Raw genomic sequence first — 20,718 nt, 5'->3', positions numbered from 1 at the left:
ATGTAATTGGGACAATAAATAAATAAATACATAAGGTTTTACCAGCTTTGAAAGTTCTGAGGTGAAAATATTTTTGATTAAAGAGGGTGCTTAAGACTGCTTAGGTGTTGAATCACTTCAAATTAATCTGACAGTTTGGAAACTGCTTCAGTGAAATAGGTGGAAGTTTGTGTTTCCTTCTTCTTGGTGAGAGCTGACTGTGATAAACAGAATCCTCCTCCTTAATCCTCCAACTCAGAGAGCCAGGCCAATTACATTTCTCTCAGAACTGGGAATAATATCACATCATATTTTAATGTGATTTAGTTTAAAAATGAGGAAACTTTCAAGATTTGTCGTTTTTTTTGTCTTTTTTTTCATACAACAGTATTTAAGATTTTACTCCTAAGGATTAGAAATGTCTGCAATCTGTATTGAACAATGTGAATTTTATTTTTTTTACTATTTTTTTTTTTTTTTTTGTGAAAATGCATTTAGAGAAAATATTTCAACCTGGGGAGACTCACAAAGTGACAAACATGCAATTACAGTTTATCGAGCTGAATGAATATATTTAGGCGCCCAGATCCCAGCAGAAGACTTAGAGCTGAGCATTGTTTGTAATCAAAGAATGAGCAGGTTTATGAGAATAGAGATGTCATTGAGATTTTCCTATTTTGGTTCAGCTTCAGTTATGATGTTTGATACTGATATAAGTCAAAACAAATTTGATTGGCTGCATTGACCAGTAGGAACAAAACATTGTTGGAATTATAAAACTATTTTAGAGAAATCTAAAATCCCTAATAATTCTTAAATGCTTGAAACTGTATGCACAGTGTTTGAATAAATTAAAATAACATGGATATCTACAAATGATACTCATTTACCCCACCTTATAGTTGCATTTATTCAGTCTCCTTCATCTGGGCATCCAGCAACCCCCATGTACGCTGCGTCATTTATCTGCATTGTGCAGGTATTTCTATGTAATTTGTCCTAACAAAAATAATAGCAACACTGATCGAGGCTGAATGGAACAATGTACGCTGCGTTAAAGCAAGACATTTAATGTGACAGAATTGCTGGCGAACAATTTTATACTAAAGCTCTTTTAACTTTTAATGCATGATGCTGCCAATAGCTGATAACTTCGCTTGACATTTTCAGAATCCAGAGGAGAGAGAGAGAGAGATAGGCCGTCATCTTGCGTTAATACCCTTCAGAACGCTCTTTTTTAAAATACAACATTTGTCCAAATCAAAAAAAGAAACTACCGTACAGTATGGTTAAGATGCCAGGTGTTGGAGTTGCTACTGATAATGTGTCATAAAAAATGACACCTGGAGCTTAGCTGCTCTTATTTCTTTGATGGCTAGCATCTTTTATGACGGCCATTTGGTGTTTTTCTATATTTCCTTAGCTGGTTGCAGATGTATCTTTACCTCTGTTGAAGCAGCAGAGAAAGTGAAATATTTTCCCATTCACTTTTTAAAATGAACAGGAGACTATAACGTATATGAAATACAAAATGAAATTAAATACATCTCTTATGCATAACATTGTATGATATTTTTGTTTTTGGAAGTACAGCTCTCCAGATACAGCTTTTCTATCTCTTTTTGAAACACAGGAATTGTGTTTCAATTATTCTTATTATCAGATTTCTAAAATGGGTCTGTGTTTTTATTCCAGCACTACTTATATATGTGAAAGGAACAGTGTGCCATCTCTGTATCTCCCTTTAAATCTTTATAAGCCAGAGGAACTTTTATCACTCTCAGACAATCTGATATATGAAAAACACAACATGGACAGATCTGATCTGGGTGTTTGTGTGTCTGTGTGTGGGTGTGTGTGTGTGTGTGCACAAGCCTGCCCCTCAACACACTTCTATACAATATTTTTTTCCTGCACATGCATGCATCTTTGTTATAATGTGCCTTTCTCCTCTCAATGCAGAGCTGCAGAGTGTAATGCTTGGGTTTGTGCTTCCTCAGGCTTCTTCATGTCAAAGTCAGTTTCGGTTGACTTGAAGTTAAAGAAAACAGACTGACAGAATGAGCAAAAAAAAAAAAAACAGAAGAAAATTATCGAAAGTCTCTGCTGGTGATTCAAAATGCTGTTTGCTCCAAAATGAAAGATACAAAACCATATATGAGAGTAGCAGCCTTTGAAGCTGAAGAATACCCAATAAATACAGTGTGTAATTATAGCACATTAAGGCAGACGCTATTTATCACGGCAGGTTTTAGGTGGGAGGATAAAGATTGAAGAAGTAAAGAGCTAAAGAGCGTCGTTGGGTTGTTGCCTCAGGGTAAAGCTGCTGTCAGTTTACTGCCAAGAAAGCAACAGAGTTTTTTTTCATGACAGCAGGAGAGGAATCACGAGCTGGAACAGAGGTACACAAGTAGAAGTGTCAACTGAGTTTACAAAAAGTCAGTTGTTTTTGACTTGCCAACTTTTTTGCACAAAGCCTTTCAACTATGAACACGTTGTTTGTAAAGAAGTGAGGGAGAAGAGTGTTAGGTGGTAGAGCAAAGAATATAATATTCTTCAGGGCAAGTGCAACCCATTTAGAGCCAGCCTCACAGAAGTAACATCTAAGCAACACTGTTTTGCTTGCTCAAGCAACAGGTGGTAAGGCTACCCCAAGGGTCAAACTGTAACAGGAAGACAGATCCAGCAGTGTTCTCCTAAATTTTTTGGTTTTTGTTTCTCTACTAAAACACAAGTAAACCTTTGCTTCTTCTCTCACAGGAGCATTGCAGATTGAAAACAGTGAAGAGACGGACCAAGGGAAGTACGAGTGCGTGGCTACTAATTCCCAAGGCGTACGCTACTCCTCCCCAGCAAACCTTTATGTGCGAGGTAGGACCTGAACACTGAACACATCCACACACACACGGACAGACAAAGACAAAAAAATCAACCCTTATGGACCTCTATTAAGGCACTCTTTTTAATAAAACTACCTCTTTTCTCATGACCGTGCTGTTAAACAAGTATTACTAACCCATCCATTGTCTATAATATATGTTGACCCTGTTCTTTTTTTGGTATTTCTCACAACCACCTTCCACCTTAAACCTTGGTGTGTTCTCATACAATAAAGAAGAAGCAGAGTGAGCCATGCCTCGGTTTAACTGCATGGAAACATCTCTGATCTTGCTCCTAAACTGGTTTCTGTACAAGAAGGCGGATATAAAGAAAACATAGTGCCTTGCTAAAGTATTCACACTCCTTGAACTCTTGCCTTTTGCAGTATGTTACAACCACAAACTACAATTTATTTTATTAAGATTTAATGCAATAGATTATGTTTTACAAATAAAAATCAGTTAAATCAATTGCATTAAGTGTTAACCTAAGCCAAAAATATTGCTCACTTGTTTTTGATTTAATGTCAGTAGGAAAACAGCTGCTCTTTAAAAGGCCCTAGAGTTTATCTAAAGAACTTAGGTGAATAAGCAGTATAATGTTCAGCAAGAAACACAACAGACAAGCCTTGGAGGAAATATGGGGACATTAGTATGGAGTCCTGTTGTACAACAATATCCCACCTAGAATAACCACCTTGGATGCATCATCAAAAGAAATTGAAAGACTGTGGTACAGCTGCAAGCCTAACAATACATAGCTGGAATGGGTAGTTACAGTCCTGATCTTTTCAGATGTGTCCCTGCTCCAACTTACCAGAGTAAAATAATCAAATGAATACCAGGACTCTGGACAAGCTGTGTATCAAGGATATGATGCAGCTGTTTCATTCAAATGCACTGGACCAAGGAAACGGTGTTGTAAGACACCAGCCTTTGAGGACTAGGGGTACCCATCCCTAACATAAGGAACTTAGAAATCAGATTAACAGGTGGTATTGAAGAAGAAGATGTCCTATTCAGAGTTTTTGGCCAACATACAGAATGTTATGAGAGGCAAAAAGCTATCACCGCACCATGGTGGTGGAAGCATCATGCTTTAGTGATGATTTATAGAAATTAATGTTTGTGGTTGTACCATTAAAAGTATAATAGGTATGAGAAATGAAGACTTTGACAAGGAACAGTGCTTTGATCTCAATTGGGAAATGAACAGAGATTGTTCACAATCTCTCGTAACGAACTGACACCAATCTCTGCCTGGGTGCTGGTGTCTTGTAGGCTCAAAGTCAGTGGCCAATGTTCGGATTTAAAAGTTCTGGTTCTATGTTTACGTGGCTTATCAGAACACTGTATGTATGTGTTGTGTGAGGTGAGTGCGGAAGTGTTGTGATGAGGCGAGAGTGGCTTTGCGCTGGCCGTTTTTATTCTCTCTGTGTTTCCTCGTTCTCTCTCTCCCCCCCTCACGTCATTGTGTTCTGCATCAACCCCCTTCCATCCCTCAGAGCTTCGAGAAGGTTGGTGCGCTCTTTTCTTTGCTTTTGTTACTCCTTTGTTTCAGAAAGCGTCACTTATTGAAACAGCAGGAACCCAAAAAAAGAGGAGGGAAAAGAGTAGCTTAAAGTGAGACAATTAAACCTTGTGTCCAAAAATGAGGAGAACAAAGCTGCTGCGAGGATGACGAAGCGGTCCGCTCATGCAGCAGAGTGCCTTGACTGCATTGTGAGGCCTTGTGTGCAGAACCCTTGGTATTGCCTTCACTCCCGATCAATGTTTTCTGCATGGTATGATCTTGTTGTCATGGAGACCCAAGAATTGGAAGATTAAAAAGAGGCAATGTTTGCATGGAAGGAGTGAGAGAGAAAGAGAAAGGAGCACCACTTGCATGGGTGTTGACTGACGGACTGACAGAAGAGCATGGCGCAGTGTGAGTTCATGCCTAGTGATGTGCTCGGATTGTGATATTATTGAACTTGCAGCCTTGTCATGTATTGCAGCTCTTTTCTGTTTTGCCCCTTTTGTTCAGTTTATGTATTACCTTTTTGTCCTTCTCCCATGTCATCACATCTGCTCCAGTTGTTGCACTGACTGGGAATGTTGCAGTCACAGTAAAGCTTTAGCTATCCCCTTTTTGTTCTGAAGTCTTATGTTTGATTTGTCAGTAGATCTTGGTTCTTTTTGGGCAAAATCCATAGCAAACCCAAGATGGGCAAGGGAAAAAAAACTTAACTTGAGTGATGCATATTTGAACAGATACTGCTGCTTCTAGAGATGGTTTCAGCTCCTCTGACCACTCTGCTTTACTGAAGGGTTGTGTGCATACATTTTTATCCCATGTGGGAAGTTTTCACAAGGAGCCATTCTAGATTGATTATCTAACAGGTTTAAAATGATACTTTAACTAAGTAAAAAAAAATCAAACTAATAGAGTTGAATTATAGTTATGAAAAGTACATTATACACAAGGAATAGTGCATATCACACATTCTCATGGTGAAATGTGGTGGTGGCACAATCTTGCATCGCAGATGTTTGTTTTCAATCACATGCTGGAATGGCCTACTCAGGATTTTTTGTAAAACTAAAACAAATCAATTGTTCCTCCATTTTGACAGTGCTTTAGAAATATTGAAAAGCACAGTAGGCACAATATTGGGCGTTGGCTGAATAATTCAATTCAGTTTATTTATAAAGGGCCAATTGAGAACACACGGCATCTCAAGGCACTCTACAGAGCCAATTCAATCACATCATACAGTCCGGTTGGTTAAAAGTTTCTTTCTAAGGACCACCAGCTGATTGCATTGATTCACTGACTTGCAAGACACACTTAGATATTCGCTTCCATTTTGTCACTTACTTTACAGCAGGGTTCAACTATGCAGTGTCCAAGGGGCCCTCAGGAACCATATGGGAGACCCTCAGCATCTTCTGAAAACAGTAAAACTAAGTTAGAAATTTTATATTATTATTCTGCTCTCCTTTTTAAACATTTATAGAGCATATCACATAGGGCATTTAAGCATTTATAGAAATTTTTAAAATGAGAAATAATGAGAAAACTTTGGAGTCATAGCACTTTAATTAATGCTTTCTGTTAGCAAACGTAAACGGTCAACTCATTCCACAGGAGGCCCTATCTAGGAAAGATACAGACAAGCCGATGTGCTCTGAGCCAGTTTTCATGTCAGAGGGATAAATAATGAGCACATACAGTTGATGGCAGTAAAAGCTGACACCATAGCTATGTCTGTGAGAGAAACAGGACCTAACACTACAAAAAAATAAAAAAAATAAAAAAAAGGAACAGACTAGATGAAGCTACTCACTAGAAAAGCAGAGAGAAGATAAAGTTAGGGATTGAACCAAAAAATACTGCAGAATTGTAGGGTGGAGATAGGATGAAGCAGAATGATGTTAAGTGGTCCCTATGTCCTCCAGCAGACTAAACTTTTAGCAGCATATCTATGGAGATAGCTCAGGAAAACCTGAACCACTATATGTTTTATTAAAAAGGAACGTTTTAAGCGCAGTATTAAAAATAGACAACATGTCTGCCTCATGGACTTAAACTGGTAATTGGCTCCATAGGAGAGGAGCCTGAAAACGAATCGATCTGCCGCTCAGTCTATTAGAAATTGAAGGGACCAGTAGTCAACTAGCAGAATAATAGAAAGAGAAATGCACAACACAACATTCAGTTTTGTTTTGTTTTTTTCAGATTAGCAAACCACTTTTTTTTTTACTATTTTTGGTCTTCTGCCACATAAAATCCCAATACTCTTCTTTGAGGTTTGTGGCTATCATTTGACAAAATATAAAAAAAGCTCCCGCTGTTTGATTACAGGTACTTTTAAAAGTCACTATATCGTTTTTTTATACCTTTCAAGTGTTTGAAGGGTGTACTCTATCTTTTCCTTTTTTCTTTTCACTTTATCTTTGTTTCATAAATTATGCATGATGAAATCTGTAGTGCCTAGTTTTGTTCACATGAGTTATAATTATAGAACCCAGTTAAGAAATGCGAAACCTCAACAGTTAATATAGGTCTTACTTTAATTTTACCCTGCCATCAACATCTGATAATAAATCTGATTGTTTTGCTGTTCTGTAGTCAGTGAGAATTTTCTAGATAGATGCAAAAAAAAAGCAACAACAAAAAAACTTTTGGTAGCAATTTCCTGAAGCTGCGTAACATCAGCTTTTTTAACTGTGTTTTTGTCTAAGGGCCTTTTGGTTTTCAGCATGCAGAGGCTCAGATTCTTTGGGATTATTCTTGTTTTTCTCATATATCTACCTATCAGCTGTCTGAGGTACTTTAGTCTGTACTAAAATTGGTCCAACAATAAATAAATAATGAAATCCATTTATATATTTATTTATTTTTTGCATTACATAATCCTCCAGTAATATTGTTTCTCTTCAACTCTCACTATTAATCCTGCTCAGAATATCTGTTCACTTTGTTGTTTTTTTTAGCAGTGACTGATATTTTTTTCTCACTGAAATTTCTCTTCTTTGCTACAACACAGACTTTACTGTGTTTTTAAACTTCGGCAAGTCTTACCTTAAAACATATCAAATAATATTTATGTCCGAACATCCAAGTTTGATCTAAACAATCCAACCTTGCAAATATGAATTCTTCAATAAGCATGCATTTTGCTCTGCTAAGGATCTTGAAAAAGAGATCTGCAAACATGAACTAAATTATTTTCTGTTTTGAAATGCCTCATTGATGTTTAGGCTCATTATGACTCCAACTGAGCTGCACAATATTAGGAAAATTGGACAAAGTTATTTTTAATAACGGGATGGTGAAATTAATTGCAATCAACCTACATTATTTCTTCCATTATGTAGTCACAGACAAGTAGTGCAAAGTTGTGAAATATATTATTATCAAGAAAACATTGAATGCATGGCACCTGAAATGTTATTCCTTTTCAAAAAATGTTTCCAGCAAATCCTTCGTGATTGTGATACTGTGCACATTGTTATTACAATGACTCATGACATTAAATATACAGTATGTGTAGCTGTATAGTTTACATTTCATAAAAGAAAAACTTTACCAAGAACTTTTCTGTGGTTAGGTAACAATACTGTTATGGTAGGGATGTGCTTAAATGACTGTTGGTTGAGCCTCAGCATGCTCCAAAAATAAGGAGTGGGCTGGTTCTGTACTGACTTCGAAAATTGTTTGTCTGTAAGTGATTCACCAGATGGTTAAATCTGGTTGAGCTTACTTTTAGAAAAGGATCCACATGTTTTATAAAAATATTCATAGGTAGTATTTCTCCATTTTGTGCGAAAGCATACTGGTGGTTAGGGTAACAAAAAAAAAGATTCAACAGAAAGCATATTACACTGCATTGAAACTGTTTTAGCCCTAAATTACAGACATATTTGGATTTGATGTTAGACTATGACTTACCACAATGTGTAAATATATCTATTTAAAGGGAACATTTTCACATTGTTTTAAGGATGAACACCTTTAAGCTGTCTATTATAGTCTTTCAGTCAGATTTAAGAAGTTAATTGTAATCATAATTTAACAAACTTTCAAAAAAACATTTTTTTAGATAAAATGAAAGATTTTATGGTAAAATTTTGCACATTATGTGATGGAAATTACATTTGATAAATCTTTTCTAAACAATTATTATTATTATTGAGATAAAGTAAGATTAAAATTATTTGTTTAAGCATGAAGCATTAATGCATATTAAATTACATTGTAGATATTTGGCCCTGTGATTTCTTTATCCTGAGGCCTACATGTATGTGCCAGCTGCAGCATTCATAGCAATACCACTTAAATTTGCAGAGACTTACATATAAAATTATTCAAACCCTTGACAGATTTATATCAAAACTTTATTTTAATTTAGTCATCATTGTTCTATTTATGTTTAGAAATGACAGAGGTCTCTCCTAATGTAAAAATTTAGCTTTCAGTTGTGGAAAAAGGCTGCAGATAATTCATGTTATCTCACCAGTTAGGAATTAGGCTAAACCATTTTTGATTAATCTAAAATAAAACTGCATTTGTTGTTCCAGTAATACTTTTACTCAAAGAACCTAAATAGACAAGGAAAAGGAAATCATAGAATAGAAAATCCCTTTATTGTCCCACAATGTAGAAATTCTGGCGTTTACAGCAGGAAAAAGAATATATAAAAAATTGTCACACAAATGTGGACCTTAGAGGAGCGTATAAAAACCACATAATATTGAAGAGTTAAAAAATAAACTAATAATATTCTGTACTATAGTGTTTTATAATATAAATACTGTGAACCTGGAGAATAAATAACCAATATACAGCTGTGGACATTTTTACAGTAATGGATATTTGAAAATAGAAGCAACACCGGAAAAATCAGCATGAATTTAACAACTTATTATGGAAACAGTGATGGTTTTGTCCTTTTTTTTCGGCTCCTGTTTTCACCAGCATCACTAAAATGTCTCCATTCACTGGCATTTAATATTAATCATACCCATTCTCATTTTTAGGTATTCTGGGGATATAATGATTCCCTCTTATTACAGTGGTTAATGAAAGTTTTGTCCTTGGTGCAGACAGGATGGCTCTCTGTAAATGTCAGCCGTACAGTTTCCACAGAGATACTGCAGTAATCCTTCTGGCTGTGCCAAGTCTTTTTGCAGGCTGTTGCAAGCAGACTCCCAGCAGAGGAATGGGCTAATGATAGCGTCTCTAATAAAGACTGAATGTCTGAAGCTCTTAAAAAATGTATAGAAAAAGCAAACAGGGAATCAAGAGCCCAACTTGATTAACTTAAAGCTAGAGGCCCGGTGAGCGACTGAGGGATTATCCTTGGTTATGAGCTTTCTTTATTCTAAAGCACCTGCCTGAGCTCTGCATCTAAAATTTTAGTCATAGAGCTGAGGGAAATCTTTGATCAATGATATATATAAAGGGCTTCCTTTAGAAAAATCATCTGAAGTCATTACCACCGTTTTGTTGCCAACATTTTTACACTATTAACACATAATATGCTAATAAACTGCTTCTTATATTTATTGATTTTTTTTTTTCATTCTCAATAAAAAACCATGTTGTCATGCTGCATTGCACCTGCTATGTTTGTGTTATGCATGGGGCTGCCTGCCTGTCTGTCTGTCCGTCTGCTTGTCTGTCCCCAGCATGCTCAGATTAGCAGTTGCCTGCCCAATCATGTCTGTTTTCTAACAGATCTATCTGTTCTTGTCTCTTTGTCTCTTTCTTCTCTTCAACCTGTATCCAATTCTGGGTATTTTTTCCTGATTATTTTTCTACTGCATTTATTTTTCATTTAACAGCAGTAAAATCCCTACAACAGTATATTTTGATTATCCTTTTAATTTGTTGAAATCATGGAATACTTTTAACTTCTGCCCAACTGTCTCTAGCTTTTTTGAGTAGGGGGGATGTGGCCCATGAAGAACCCATGTAATGATGTTACTCAATAAGGACTGGAGGTTATGCAGCAGGTTTATGAGTATCTATTAATCATTTTATGTGCTTGATCTTAGATGTTGGGTGATATATTCTTAGAGACAATGGAGTATGCTTAGATTATTGTTTTGTTAATCTGTAGGATTTCATTTTAGAGTTTTAATTTGTCTAGTTTTAGAGCATTTTTTATTTTCTGCCCAGTTCTGGTTTTATTTTGTAAACATATACAGTACCTTGCAAAAGTTTCAGATTTTGTCACATTGCAACTACAAACTTCAGTGTATTTTTTGGGACTTATATAGTTAAAAAGAAATGGTTTCCAACCATTATTGAGAAAATAAAATCAGAAAAGTGTGGCATGCATATATCTAGCCCCCTTTTCTCTATTGCCCCTAAATAAAAGCAGTTGCATCATTTTTTTGTATTTTGAAGTCACCTGATGTACAAATAAAGCTGACATGTGTGTGATATCATTGTAAATCTACCTGTTTAGTGAAGGTTTTAGATGTTTGCTGGGGAACATTAATGAGCAAACAGCATCAAAAAGATGAAGAAACACAGACTGGTCATGGAGAAAATTCAAGAGATATAAAACAGAGTTGTATCCAAAGCTGTGAACATCTCACGGAGCTTGTTTTAACATATGTCTATATAATTAAAATTTTGTTGGCATTGTCTGAAAATTAGTTTTTGCAGACAATCATGATGCAAGTACCTTGATCTCTTTTTCAAAGAAGAATGGAAGTATTTTTTTGTCTCCAGATTGAAACCGTAGGTTCAGAAATGTTCCTTGCAGCTTTGATATCAGGTAAGATTAGTACTACAAATAAATAGATGAAAAGAGCTTGATGCAAATACATGCCAGACTTTTCAGATTTAAACATGTAAAACTTTTTACAAGCCTTCTATTATTTTCTTTCTTTATAGTAAAGTATGGCTATGCATTGGTCCATTGCTTCAGATCCCAATAAAGCACAGTGAGCATGTTTGTGGTATGTGGTTGTAATGGTTCAAATTGTGAAAACATTCCCTTTTGCAAGGCACTGTTAGCTTCCTGTAGTGCTGAGTTTTTCGACTGTTTCTGCTCTTCCCTTTCATTCTCTCCTTTCATCCAGAGACGTTTGTCTGTTTTTCTCTGTTTTGTTTCCTGTGCTGTGACCCTCGGGTATCTCTCCTTTCTTCTTCTCTGTTCCTACAACATCCAGTTTTTTCTAGCCATTTTATTTTTTCAGTTTTTTCTTTATATGATTTTGTCTCTCCTTACTTTAGAGGCATCTTCTTTCTGAATGGGCCTGACTCTGGTATATAGACGTGTTTTTAAATAGATCCATGTGTTTTCTTCTTCCTCGCTCCTCTTTTCTTCCCCCCTTCTTCCCTCCTACCCCTGCAAAACCCTTCCTCTAATCCTCTCTTTATCTCCACCCCCTGCCCCCCCTGTCTTCCTTTTCTCTCTTCTTCCTCTTCATTCTGTCCGCGCCCTGATGTGTAGGAGCTTCAGACACATGTACATAAGTTTATTAACTTATAAACATGCACATACTACCTCACATATCTCTCTCTCTCTCTCTTTTTGCTCGAACTCTTTCATGCTGTCTTGGTGTTCTTTACTTAATGTCTCCAACGATCACGGCACCTTTTTCGGATCTTTTCTGTCCACATTTCCAACTCATTTTGACAACACACTGTTATCAGTAATTGATCCTATGTATTGTACAGTATCTTGTTGCACAATGTGGCTGTCCTTTGCTACATTGCCTGTCATTGTCTGGAAGAGACGCAGAGCTGCTTCTGTCTTTCTCAGTCTCTCTCTATCTCTCTGTGGCTCTGCTTCTGCCTGTCTCCTCAGTGTCTTGTCTTGCTCCTCTCTGTCCTCCTCTTTCAGTTCTACGTTCTCTTCTTTGTGTTCCTCCACCATTTTTTTATTCCTCTTGAGTCGCCCAGGCATGCGAGTGACCTATGGGTTCAGTCTCTCTATGTGCCTCCTCTCCAATACGTATCAAGCCAGCTCTGACAGATGTAATATTGCACATAACTTTGCTACTTTGCTTGTTTTCCCTCACAAGAGGGTGGAGGGACACAAATAGCATGCAGGGTCTTATTGATCGGCCCCTCAGTGATGCATATACTCGCTCTAACAGCCCCATCTGCAGCACGAGTGCCTCGAGGCACAGTAATTGCAATCAAGTAAAGTTTGTCTCTGAAGTCACTGGTAAAGTTTAGAATTGCTTTAAGGAGGGGGTTAAAACGAGAACGACACTGCTGTAGCTTGAAGAAAAATGGCCGAGAAATTATGCACAGGAGAAGAGAAACTGACTATAGGTGTCATGTCCTGGTTGAAATGAAACTCAAGAGTTTGTCACAATATTATTTTGAGTAGGCAGCTCACTGTGAATGGTTGAGCTTAACACAAGATTTATGTCTTTCTGTTGAAATCATCAGTGCCATATAGTAATTGGGACTAAACTTGAAATATCCCTTTGTAATTTTCTGTAAATCCCTGAAGTTCATTTTCCCCCTTCCTGTTACTTCTCCTCTTTCTCTCTCTCTCTTCCTTTATCTTCCTTTTTCTCTCTTCCCTTACTTTCTCTCTCTTGATCTCCTGCTCTGTGCTTTGCTCTTTCTTTCTCATTCTTTCTCCCCCTCCCTTCCCTCACCTTGCTCCCCTCTTCCCTCTTTTCTCCTCCTCTGCCTCACACTTTTTACCCCCTCCTCACCCCCTTCCCTGCCCCTTTTTCCTTTTTACCCTGGCTCTCTTCCTCTCCCAGTTCGCCGTGTGCCCCCTCGTTTCTCTATCTTACCCTCCAATCATGAGATCATGCCCGGGGGGAGTGTCAACATCACCTGCGTGGCTGTGGGTTCGCCCATGCCTTACGTCAAGTGGATGTTGGGCATTGAGGACCTGACCCCGGAGGATGAGATGCCCGTTGGACGGAACGTGCTGGAGCTCAACGGCGTCCGGGAATCTGCCAACTACACCTGCGTGGCCATGAGCAGCTTGGGTGTGATTGAGGCCACTGCTCAGGTCTTAGTCAAGAGTAAGAACCCCCTTATCCGGGAATTTTTACATCCTAATGTTTTTGAGAAACATGCATGTTTTTAAGAACATGTTGTGCTTTTTTCAAGTGCTCTTGCAGCAGTTTTGGAGAGTTTAAGATTTCTGATATTTAGCTTTATTTCAGGGCTGTCAGAATGACATGCTGAGGCCACAACACAAATTTAGCTTGCCCCCCACAAAAAAAGTTTGTACACCCCAGCTATATTTGAATGGTACACATTTTCATGATAATGTTCCGAAATATCAGCCCCAGCCAATTTTATTTTAATGTTTAATGTTTCTTGACACTATCCGAGTCCCTCAGTACCTCCAGGAAGCAAATTAATGTGCTGTAATTTATCAGCCCTGCCAGCACCAGGAAGCTGGTGTTGCCAAATTTAGAAATTTGAGAGATCATTGTATTGGAAGGTAAAACTAGTTAAATCCCAGAGTGCTGCATGAGTCATTACCAATATCTGAGGATTTTAAGAGAAATGTAAACCAAAAACTGCCATTAGGTCATGGACAAAAATTGATTTTGTTATTGATGGATTTATGTATTTTAAGTGTAAAAAGATTTAATGTACACATGAAAAAGAGATATTCTGTAAACAACGAAGAGAATAGGACCTAAAAAAACATTCTAGCCTAATTTTATTCAGAGAAACTATAACTAAAACATAATCCTGTGGACAATTTCTGATCTCTTTTTTTTATTTGTGTGAAATAATTTGAGAAGTTTCCAATTTTCCTTTTTGAACCTCAATTCAAAAAGAAACATTACACTCTACTTTAGAACTGTCTACAGCTATAGATGTATTTCTGGATTGTGGAAATATATATATATATATATATATATATATATATATATATATATATATATATATATATATATATATATATATATATATATATATATATATTCTGGATTTTGGATATACACTATATTGCCAAAAGTATTTGCTCACCTGCCTTGACTCACATATGAGCTTAAGTGACATCCCGTTCCTAATCCATAGGGTTCAATATGACGTCGGTCCACCCTTTGCAGCTAGAACAGCTTCAACTCTTCTGGGAAGGCTGTCCACAAGGTTTAGGAGTGTGTTTAAGGCAGGCAGGCAGGCAGGCAGGCAGGCAGGCAGGCAGGCAGGCAGGCAGGCAGGCAGGCAGGCAGGCAGGCAGGCAGATAGATAGATAGATAGATAGATAGATAGATAGATAGATAGATAGATAGATAGATAGATAGATAGATAGATAGATAGATAGATAGATAGATAGATAGATAGATAGATAGATAGATAGATAGATAGATAGATAGATAGATAGATAGATAGATAGATAGATAGATAGATAGATAGATAGATAGATAGATAGATTACATTAGGATTAAGATTAGGATTAAAATAATATTTGTTGACTGGATAATAATCTCACTACGTTGTGGCCGTATGATTAGATTTCCTTCTAGAAATATTACAGTCAGGTTAACCTATAATCCAACAAATGTCATCTTCACTTATGGCATCAAGCGTGCAGAGGATATGGATATAGGATACTGTAGCATGGATTAAAGTTGTTTACGATTGCTTGGAAAGAATTGTACAATTCTGTGTGTATGCTTGTGTTACAATCCACAGCCTTACCAAAGCCTCCTGGCACACCCATCGTCACAGAGACCACAGCTACAAGTGTCACCATCACCTGGGACTCAGGCAATCCTGACCCAGTCTCCTATTACATCATTCAGTACCGGGCCAAAGGGCCAGACAGCAAGTACGAGACTGTGGACAGCATAACCACCACCCGCTATAGCATTGGCGGGCTCTACCCCAACACTGAGTATGAAATACGGGTGTCAGCCTTCAACAGCATCGGCCAGGGTCCACCTTCCGCACGTGTGGAGGCCCGCACCGGAGAGCAAGCCCCTGCTAGCCCCCCACGTAACGTGCAGGCCCATGTTATCTCTGAGAACACTGTGATGGTGCGCTGGGAGGATCCAGAGGAGCCCAATGGACAGGTGGGTTAAAATGTACTTTTTTATCTCTTAAAACACATTTTTTTGTAGTTTGTTATTAGTCCTTTATTAGATTCAGCAGGAATCTAATAGGACAGCACATTATTACACTAGCTAATTCACTTGGTCAGAATTTGCAAAAGGCTATTTTTCATCTTTTCTCCGACTTTGGTTGATTTAGTTGCTCAAAATACAAAATAAAACTAACAGGTAGTGATGAATGATTTTTTTCAAAAATCAAATTGCCATTTTTTTTCAAACAATTATGACTTGAAATTGGGAGGGACTGCCGCCACCAGACTTTATACTACATGCAACAAGCACAGGTCTATGGAGAGTGACTGAGGAACAATAAGGGCATGATTCAACCTGTGCTACAGTATGGGAGAGCTGGGGCCAGTTAAGGCTGTCAAGTAAATTAACCCTCGTCTAGAAAACTGTTGACATTCATCAGAATATTGGTCAGGGAAGATTGTCTGTTATACTTAAAACATCTTCCTCCTCCACAACCTTTTCTATAACCAGTCAGGCCATCTCACATGAATGTGCGGATGCCTTTAATGAACTAAGACAAAGCTCTTTTTTTTATAAAGTGTAAAAGTATTCAAATATATTGTATATAAGATTGATAAATTACATATTTTTGTACATATTTGCTTATGCTAAAATAAGAAATTGTGTATTGTGTACTATTTTATACCATGAAATTAATCTTATCATGTTTAACTTATAAAATGTTGCGATTTTTGGTGGCTCCATTTGTGCTACATTATGGTACTATTACCCTTTCTGTTACTCATAGCTTGAATAAGGTCAGCTCTAAACCTGGTCCTGACCAGACTGAGATCACTTGGTCAATTTCCATCAAGTCAGACTAAAGGCTGATTTATACTATACTATTTGTATAAACCAGATCGTCTGCATGCGTGTCCCAGTGAACGCAAATGTGCGCCCGTCCGCCTCTGCACACTCTGGTGCACCTCTCCAAAATTGTAGGTGACCGCAGACAGTGCTGCAGACAGGAAGCATCTGATTTGCCAAGTCTACATCCGCTCTACACTATGCGTATTAACTGTTTGGTACCTTACCGGCTTGTTTTGTTTATATGACCACCATTGTGGAAAACAAATTGTGAAGATGGACTAGCTAGAAGAGTGAGGTGCACAAGACCACTGGGACCCTTTTTCCACCAGGATCCCTGCTCTTTTTCGCCCTTATGTCCCTCAGTTGTCGTACAAACTTTCCCCTTGCGTTTTTACACTTCCTCCCTCTTGCATTGTGGCGTGGAATAACATGGCGCAGACCGTGCTTTAATATTGGGCATAAATCAAAAATATCTGCAACAAGCTCACTGCGACACACTGCTGCGGGAGTATAACCAGCCCTTAAGAGTGAGCTAGCGTTATCAGACTTAAATGACCTCAAAGTAAGCCAGACTTGACCTGCCATATGAAACACCCCTTAGATCTGAAGTATAACTGATTTTAACATTATCCATGTGTGTCATTAGCTTATTTCCACCACTGTATGGAAGCACACATATGAACTAGTGTCATCTGCATATGCTTGAATGCTACAGGTTGAAATCATGAAAAACAATGGTCCAAGGGTAGGTGAATAAATCATATTTTTTAGTATTTGTAACGTCGATATTGTTCGACTGCATATAAAAAGGTAAAAAGACCTAAATAAGATGGGGGGAAATTCTCGACCATATTCACAAGAAGCTCCTAGAAAAGTCTTACTTTTGAATACTCTGGAGATGTTTTATAAAAAAGTTAAATAATAATACATCCTTTTCATTTAAATAAGAGTTACAATATATTGTGCAGGTTCCTGTTCTAAGATATGCATCTTTCCAAAGATTTTGGCTCCGTAAGTCTCTTGCTACTTTTTCTATTCTCTAAAAAAGGAAAAGCTAATTGGACTGTCCACTCTAAGTTGAGAGCCCTTCCTCTTGAGGCCTATTTCCTTTTTCAAGCCTTTCTAACTGAACAGCGAGTTCATAAAAGCACAAGACCGAATTGAGTGCATATGGGGATTATAGATATTAAAGAGCTAGAGCAGGGGAGGTGTGAGACCTTGCGGTTTAGAGAGTTGGCATGGCAGAGGGATTACATAAACTCTGACCTACCTACTGTCTTTCCAGAAATCCCAAATGGGTAGAGGTGGAGTGATTACATCTTAAAGGCCAGAACCAGTTCATTTGTTTTATCCACTTTATTCTTCATTGTGGCAGATGTTTAAAATCTCTATGGGGGAAAAAAACATGTTAAGCACAAATTAAACAGAACAGTCTGAAGTATAATCGATAACAACCTCAGCTTTTGTAAAGTCCAGCTGTATTAATACATGGTATTATGGATTATCATTGTTGAATTACTGGGGGATTAGACCAAAAAAAATTCTGTCCCCAATAACCCAAAAATCAGATTTTAAAGCAAAAGGACTTAACTTTAGTTGATACAGGGTTACATTCTCTCTTTCTCTCTCTTTCCATCTCACTAAATCTCCGCTTCTTTCTAGGTGAAAGGCTACCGTGTGTACTACACCATGGACCCATCCCGACCCATTAATGAGTGGCAGATTCACAATGTACAGGACAGCTTGATCACCACCATTCAGAACCTCATCACCTCAGAGACCTACACCATCCAGGTCCTCGCCTTCACCTCCGTAGGAGACGGCCCTTTTTCAGATCCTGTGCATGTAAAAGTTTTGCGTGGAGGTAAAGAAAATAAATGTTTTTTTTAAAGGTCTTTTTGAAAACAGTATGTATTACAGTGGTTGACACACTATGAGCAACAGCAGCAGATATAGACTAAAAACTTAGTTGGCTTTCTTAATAGAAATGTAACAACCAAAATGTTGCAGCCAATCGCCAGTTTTATTTTCATTCCTTTGTTTAAAGCTTTGATTTGCTGACACTGACTATCCTGCTCTCCATATCATTGATATATTTGCCCAGTTGTTTAACTTCACTCAGCTACGTATCTAGAGGCACCTGATGTACATCTTTAGTGGCTGAGATTCTGAACCTTATGAAGAGTGCTAGAGACATTGTGTTAAGGTAAAACAAATGTTGGTTAAACATTAACCCTATTGTTATTGCCACAATCAGTGGTTGTATTGGTGCTTAATCAGTACATTCTCACCCCCAACTTGTCACATATTGACGCTCAGTCAATATGTGATGTATCCCCTGTGCATTAGACGGGGTTCATAACAGGCTTAGAAGGAACTTCCTCAAACTTTTCCATGAGCTGTGAAGTTAAAACTTACCACCAACCCATCCCTTGACCTAACTATAACCCCTAAACTTTATTAAACAATTATGCTTGACGCATATATATATATATATATATATATATATATATATATATATATATATATATATATATATATATATATATATATATATATATATATATATATATATATATATATATATATTCTATGTGGAAACGAGATGCCTGGACACAATTCTGCAGCCTTTATACTCCGCGCACCTGCATACCCAGCTTGTACCTAATATTTCCCATCGACACTAGCTGGGCCTTTGCATGGACCAAAACCTTATAACAACATATAGAAGTAAAACACTCAGCTGATTCCAACATTTTCAAACCTTCTTCGTGTCATCCAGGGTTCAGTAACTTTTTTACCAAGTGTTTTCGCAATAAGTTGATGGTTGTTATATTTACGGACCAAATCGGAAGATGTGCCCATATCTTTATATTTGTGAACCTTCATCAGTAGAAGCTGTTGCATGTCCTCCATGTTTTTCAATGCTGAGCTGTCTGCGTAGCTACATGGTTATCTGGGTGGGCAGTGCAGAAATGTTTGGCTCACAGACACCGCACAGGTACTAAAAGTTTGTAATTCGGTTGTTCAGTTCTAAACAACAGACACTGAATCATAAACCAGGCTTTAGTAAGTGTCGCTGATATAGTCCATCCAGCATTTCTGACATTGCTAATATGACAGGACTTAATCTGCTTCTGTAACATTTTATGTGGTTGGGGCATGCAGAGAGAGCCATTTCTTGCCCTTCTCCCTCGCACCAAAACTGATCATCCAAAGTACTTAGTGCGCTCATTATCGGTTCTATAATTAGCTCATTGCATACTATTCTTTATAGTTTTAAGTCTAGAACTGAGGAAGCCATCAGATAAGGTTTATTTTGTGTCGGGTGAAACATTCCTTTTCTTATTTGACTGAATGTTTTGGGTTAATAGCCCACTCAAATACACAGGGATGACATATATACTGCTTTTAAGTTGGGGAAATGTTTTTTTTTTACTCTATATATACCAATATTTCAGATTTCCTCGACTCTAAGGTCAAAATGACCTTTGGAAGGGAATCAGGCCCATAGCAGTAATGGTCCTCCACCGTACTTTTCAAATTTCATGCCAGAACCACCTGGTCTGCTTCTAGTCTCAACTTACCATAGTGCACAGCTCTAGTTAAAGCGCCAGGATTTTTAAGCAAACTGGACATATTTGATGTTCAGACCTAATAGACTTTCCAATGACATATCTCCAGAACAGCTGCTTTGCATGTAAATAAGGTAAAATGGTTGAACAGAAAGCTCAGAGATCCCGTAAAGGTCATTCTTTGCAGCACTTCCTTTACAATCATGATCACTGTGTGTGAGGGGCACACTTAAGCAACGTTCGCCGCTTTGTTAGCCACAGATATTGGCAAGTTTGGGCAAGAGGCTATTTTTTTCTGAATATAAACACATATCTGCCTTACTGTCCTTCTCATTTTGTAGAGTGTCTAAAAATAATAAGCCTCTGTGTCTGAGACAGAAGTTGGTGTAAAAATAAAGTAATTGAATAAAAAGCACACTGGAGTTAATTCCAAGTTCAGATGAAAAAAAAAACAAAGACTTCATACAAAAGAAGGAACTATCAAAGACCTTATGGACCACATGGGAATGTATTTCGAGGAGAGACAATAGGCGAAACAAGAGACAGGTTGGTTGCTATTTAATAGACTGGAAGCGGCTGACTGAGAAACTTGAGCACAGTGACACTGGAAATGTACAACTGAAGATAAACTAAACACACAAAGACCAGAAGCTGTAATACGACCAAACAAACAGAGCACAACGCTCCTGAAACTAACCAAAATTAAAAGTTTAGAAGAGAAGGGGAACACACCTGTAATTTGCTTTTTAATCCCAAAGCAGACTAAAGGTTGTGGACTACTTATAAAACAATATATATATATATATATATATATATATATATATATATATATATATATATATATATATATATATATATATATATATATATATATATATATATACTCACCGGCCACTTTATTAGGT

At 37.5% G+C, this 20,718-nt stretch overlaps 1 protein-coding gene across 12 annotated transcripts in view; it reads left to right on the top strand.

The window, feature by feature from the left end:
- The window catches only part of LOC119773645 (receptor-type tyrosine-protein phosphatase S-like), a 116,735-nt gene that overhangs the window by 59,457 nt on the left and 36,560 nt on the right, over window positions 1-20,718 (top strand). For 4 of the 12 annotated variants that reach the window (XM_038270718.1, XM_038270756.1, XM_038270710.1 and 1 more), the window contains exons 6-11: window positions 2,740-2,850; window positions 4,364-4,375; window positions 11,816-11,830; window positions 13,092-13,361; window positions 14,998-15,377; window positions 17,901-18,102. In XM_038270718.1, the coding sequence (XP_038126646.1) occupies window positions 2,740-2,850; window positions 4,364-4,375; window positions 11,816-11,830; window positions 13,092-13,361; window positions 14,998-15,377; window positions 17,901-18,102 (990 nt within the window). The remainder of the gene's footprint in view (window positions 1-2,739; window positions 2,851-4,363; window positions 4,376-11,815; window positions 11,831-13,091; window positions 13,362-14,997; window positions 15,378-17,900; window positions 18,103-20,718) is intronic. The other 8 variants (XM_038270802.1, XM_038270749.1, XM_038270740.1 and 5 more) reach the window with 3 other exon arrangements.

This window comes from Cyprinodon tularosa, unplaced genomic scaffold (genome assembly GCF_016077235.1).
Source record: "Cyprinodon tularosa strain WSP-4 unplaced genomic scaffold, ASM1607723v1 ctg12, whole genome shotgun sequence".
Taxonomy (NCBI): domain Eukaryota; kingdom Metazoa; phylum Chordata; class Actinopteri; order Cyprinodontiformes; family Cyprinodontidae; genus Cyprinodon; species Cyprinodon tularosa.
The sequence above is the reverse complement of the archived record's forward strand: the minus strand, read 5'-3'. Positions and strand labels throughout refer to the sequence as shown.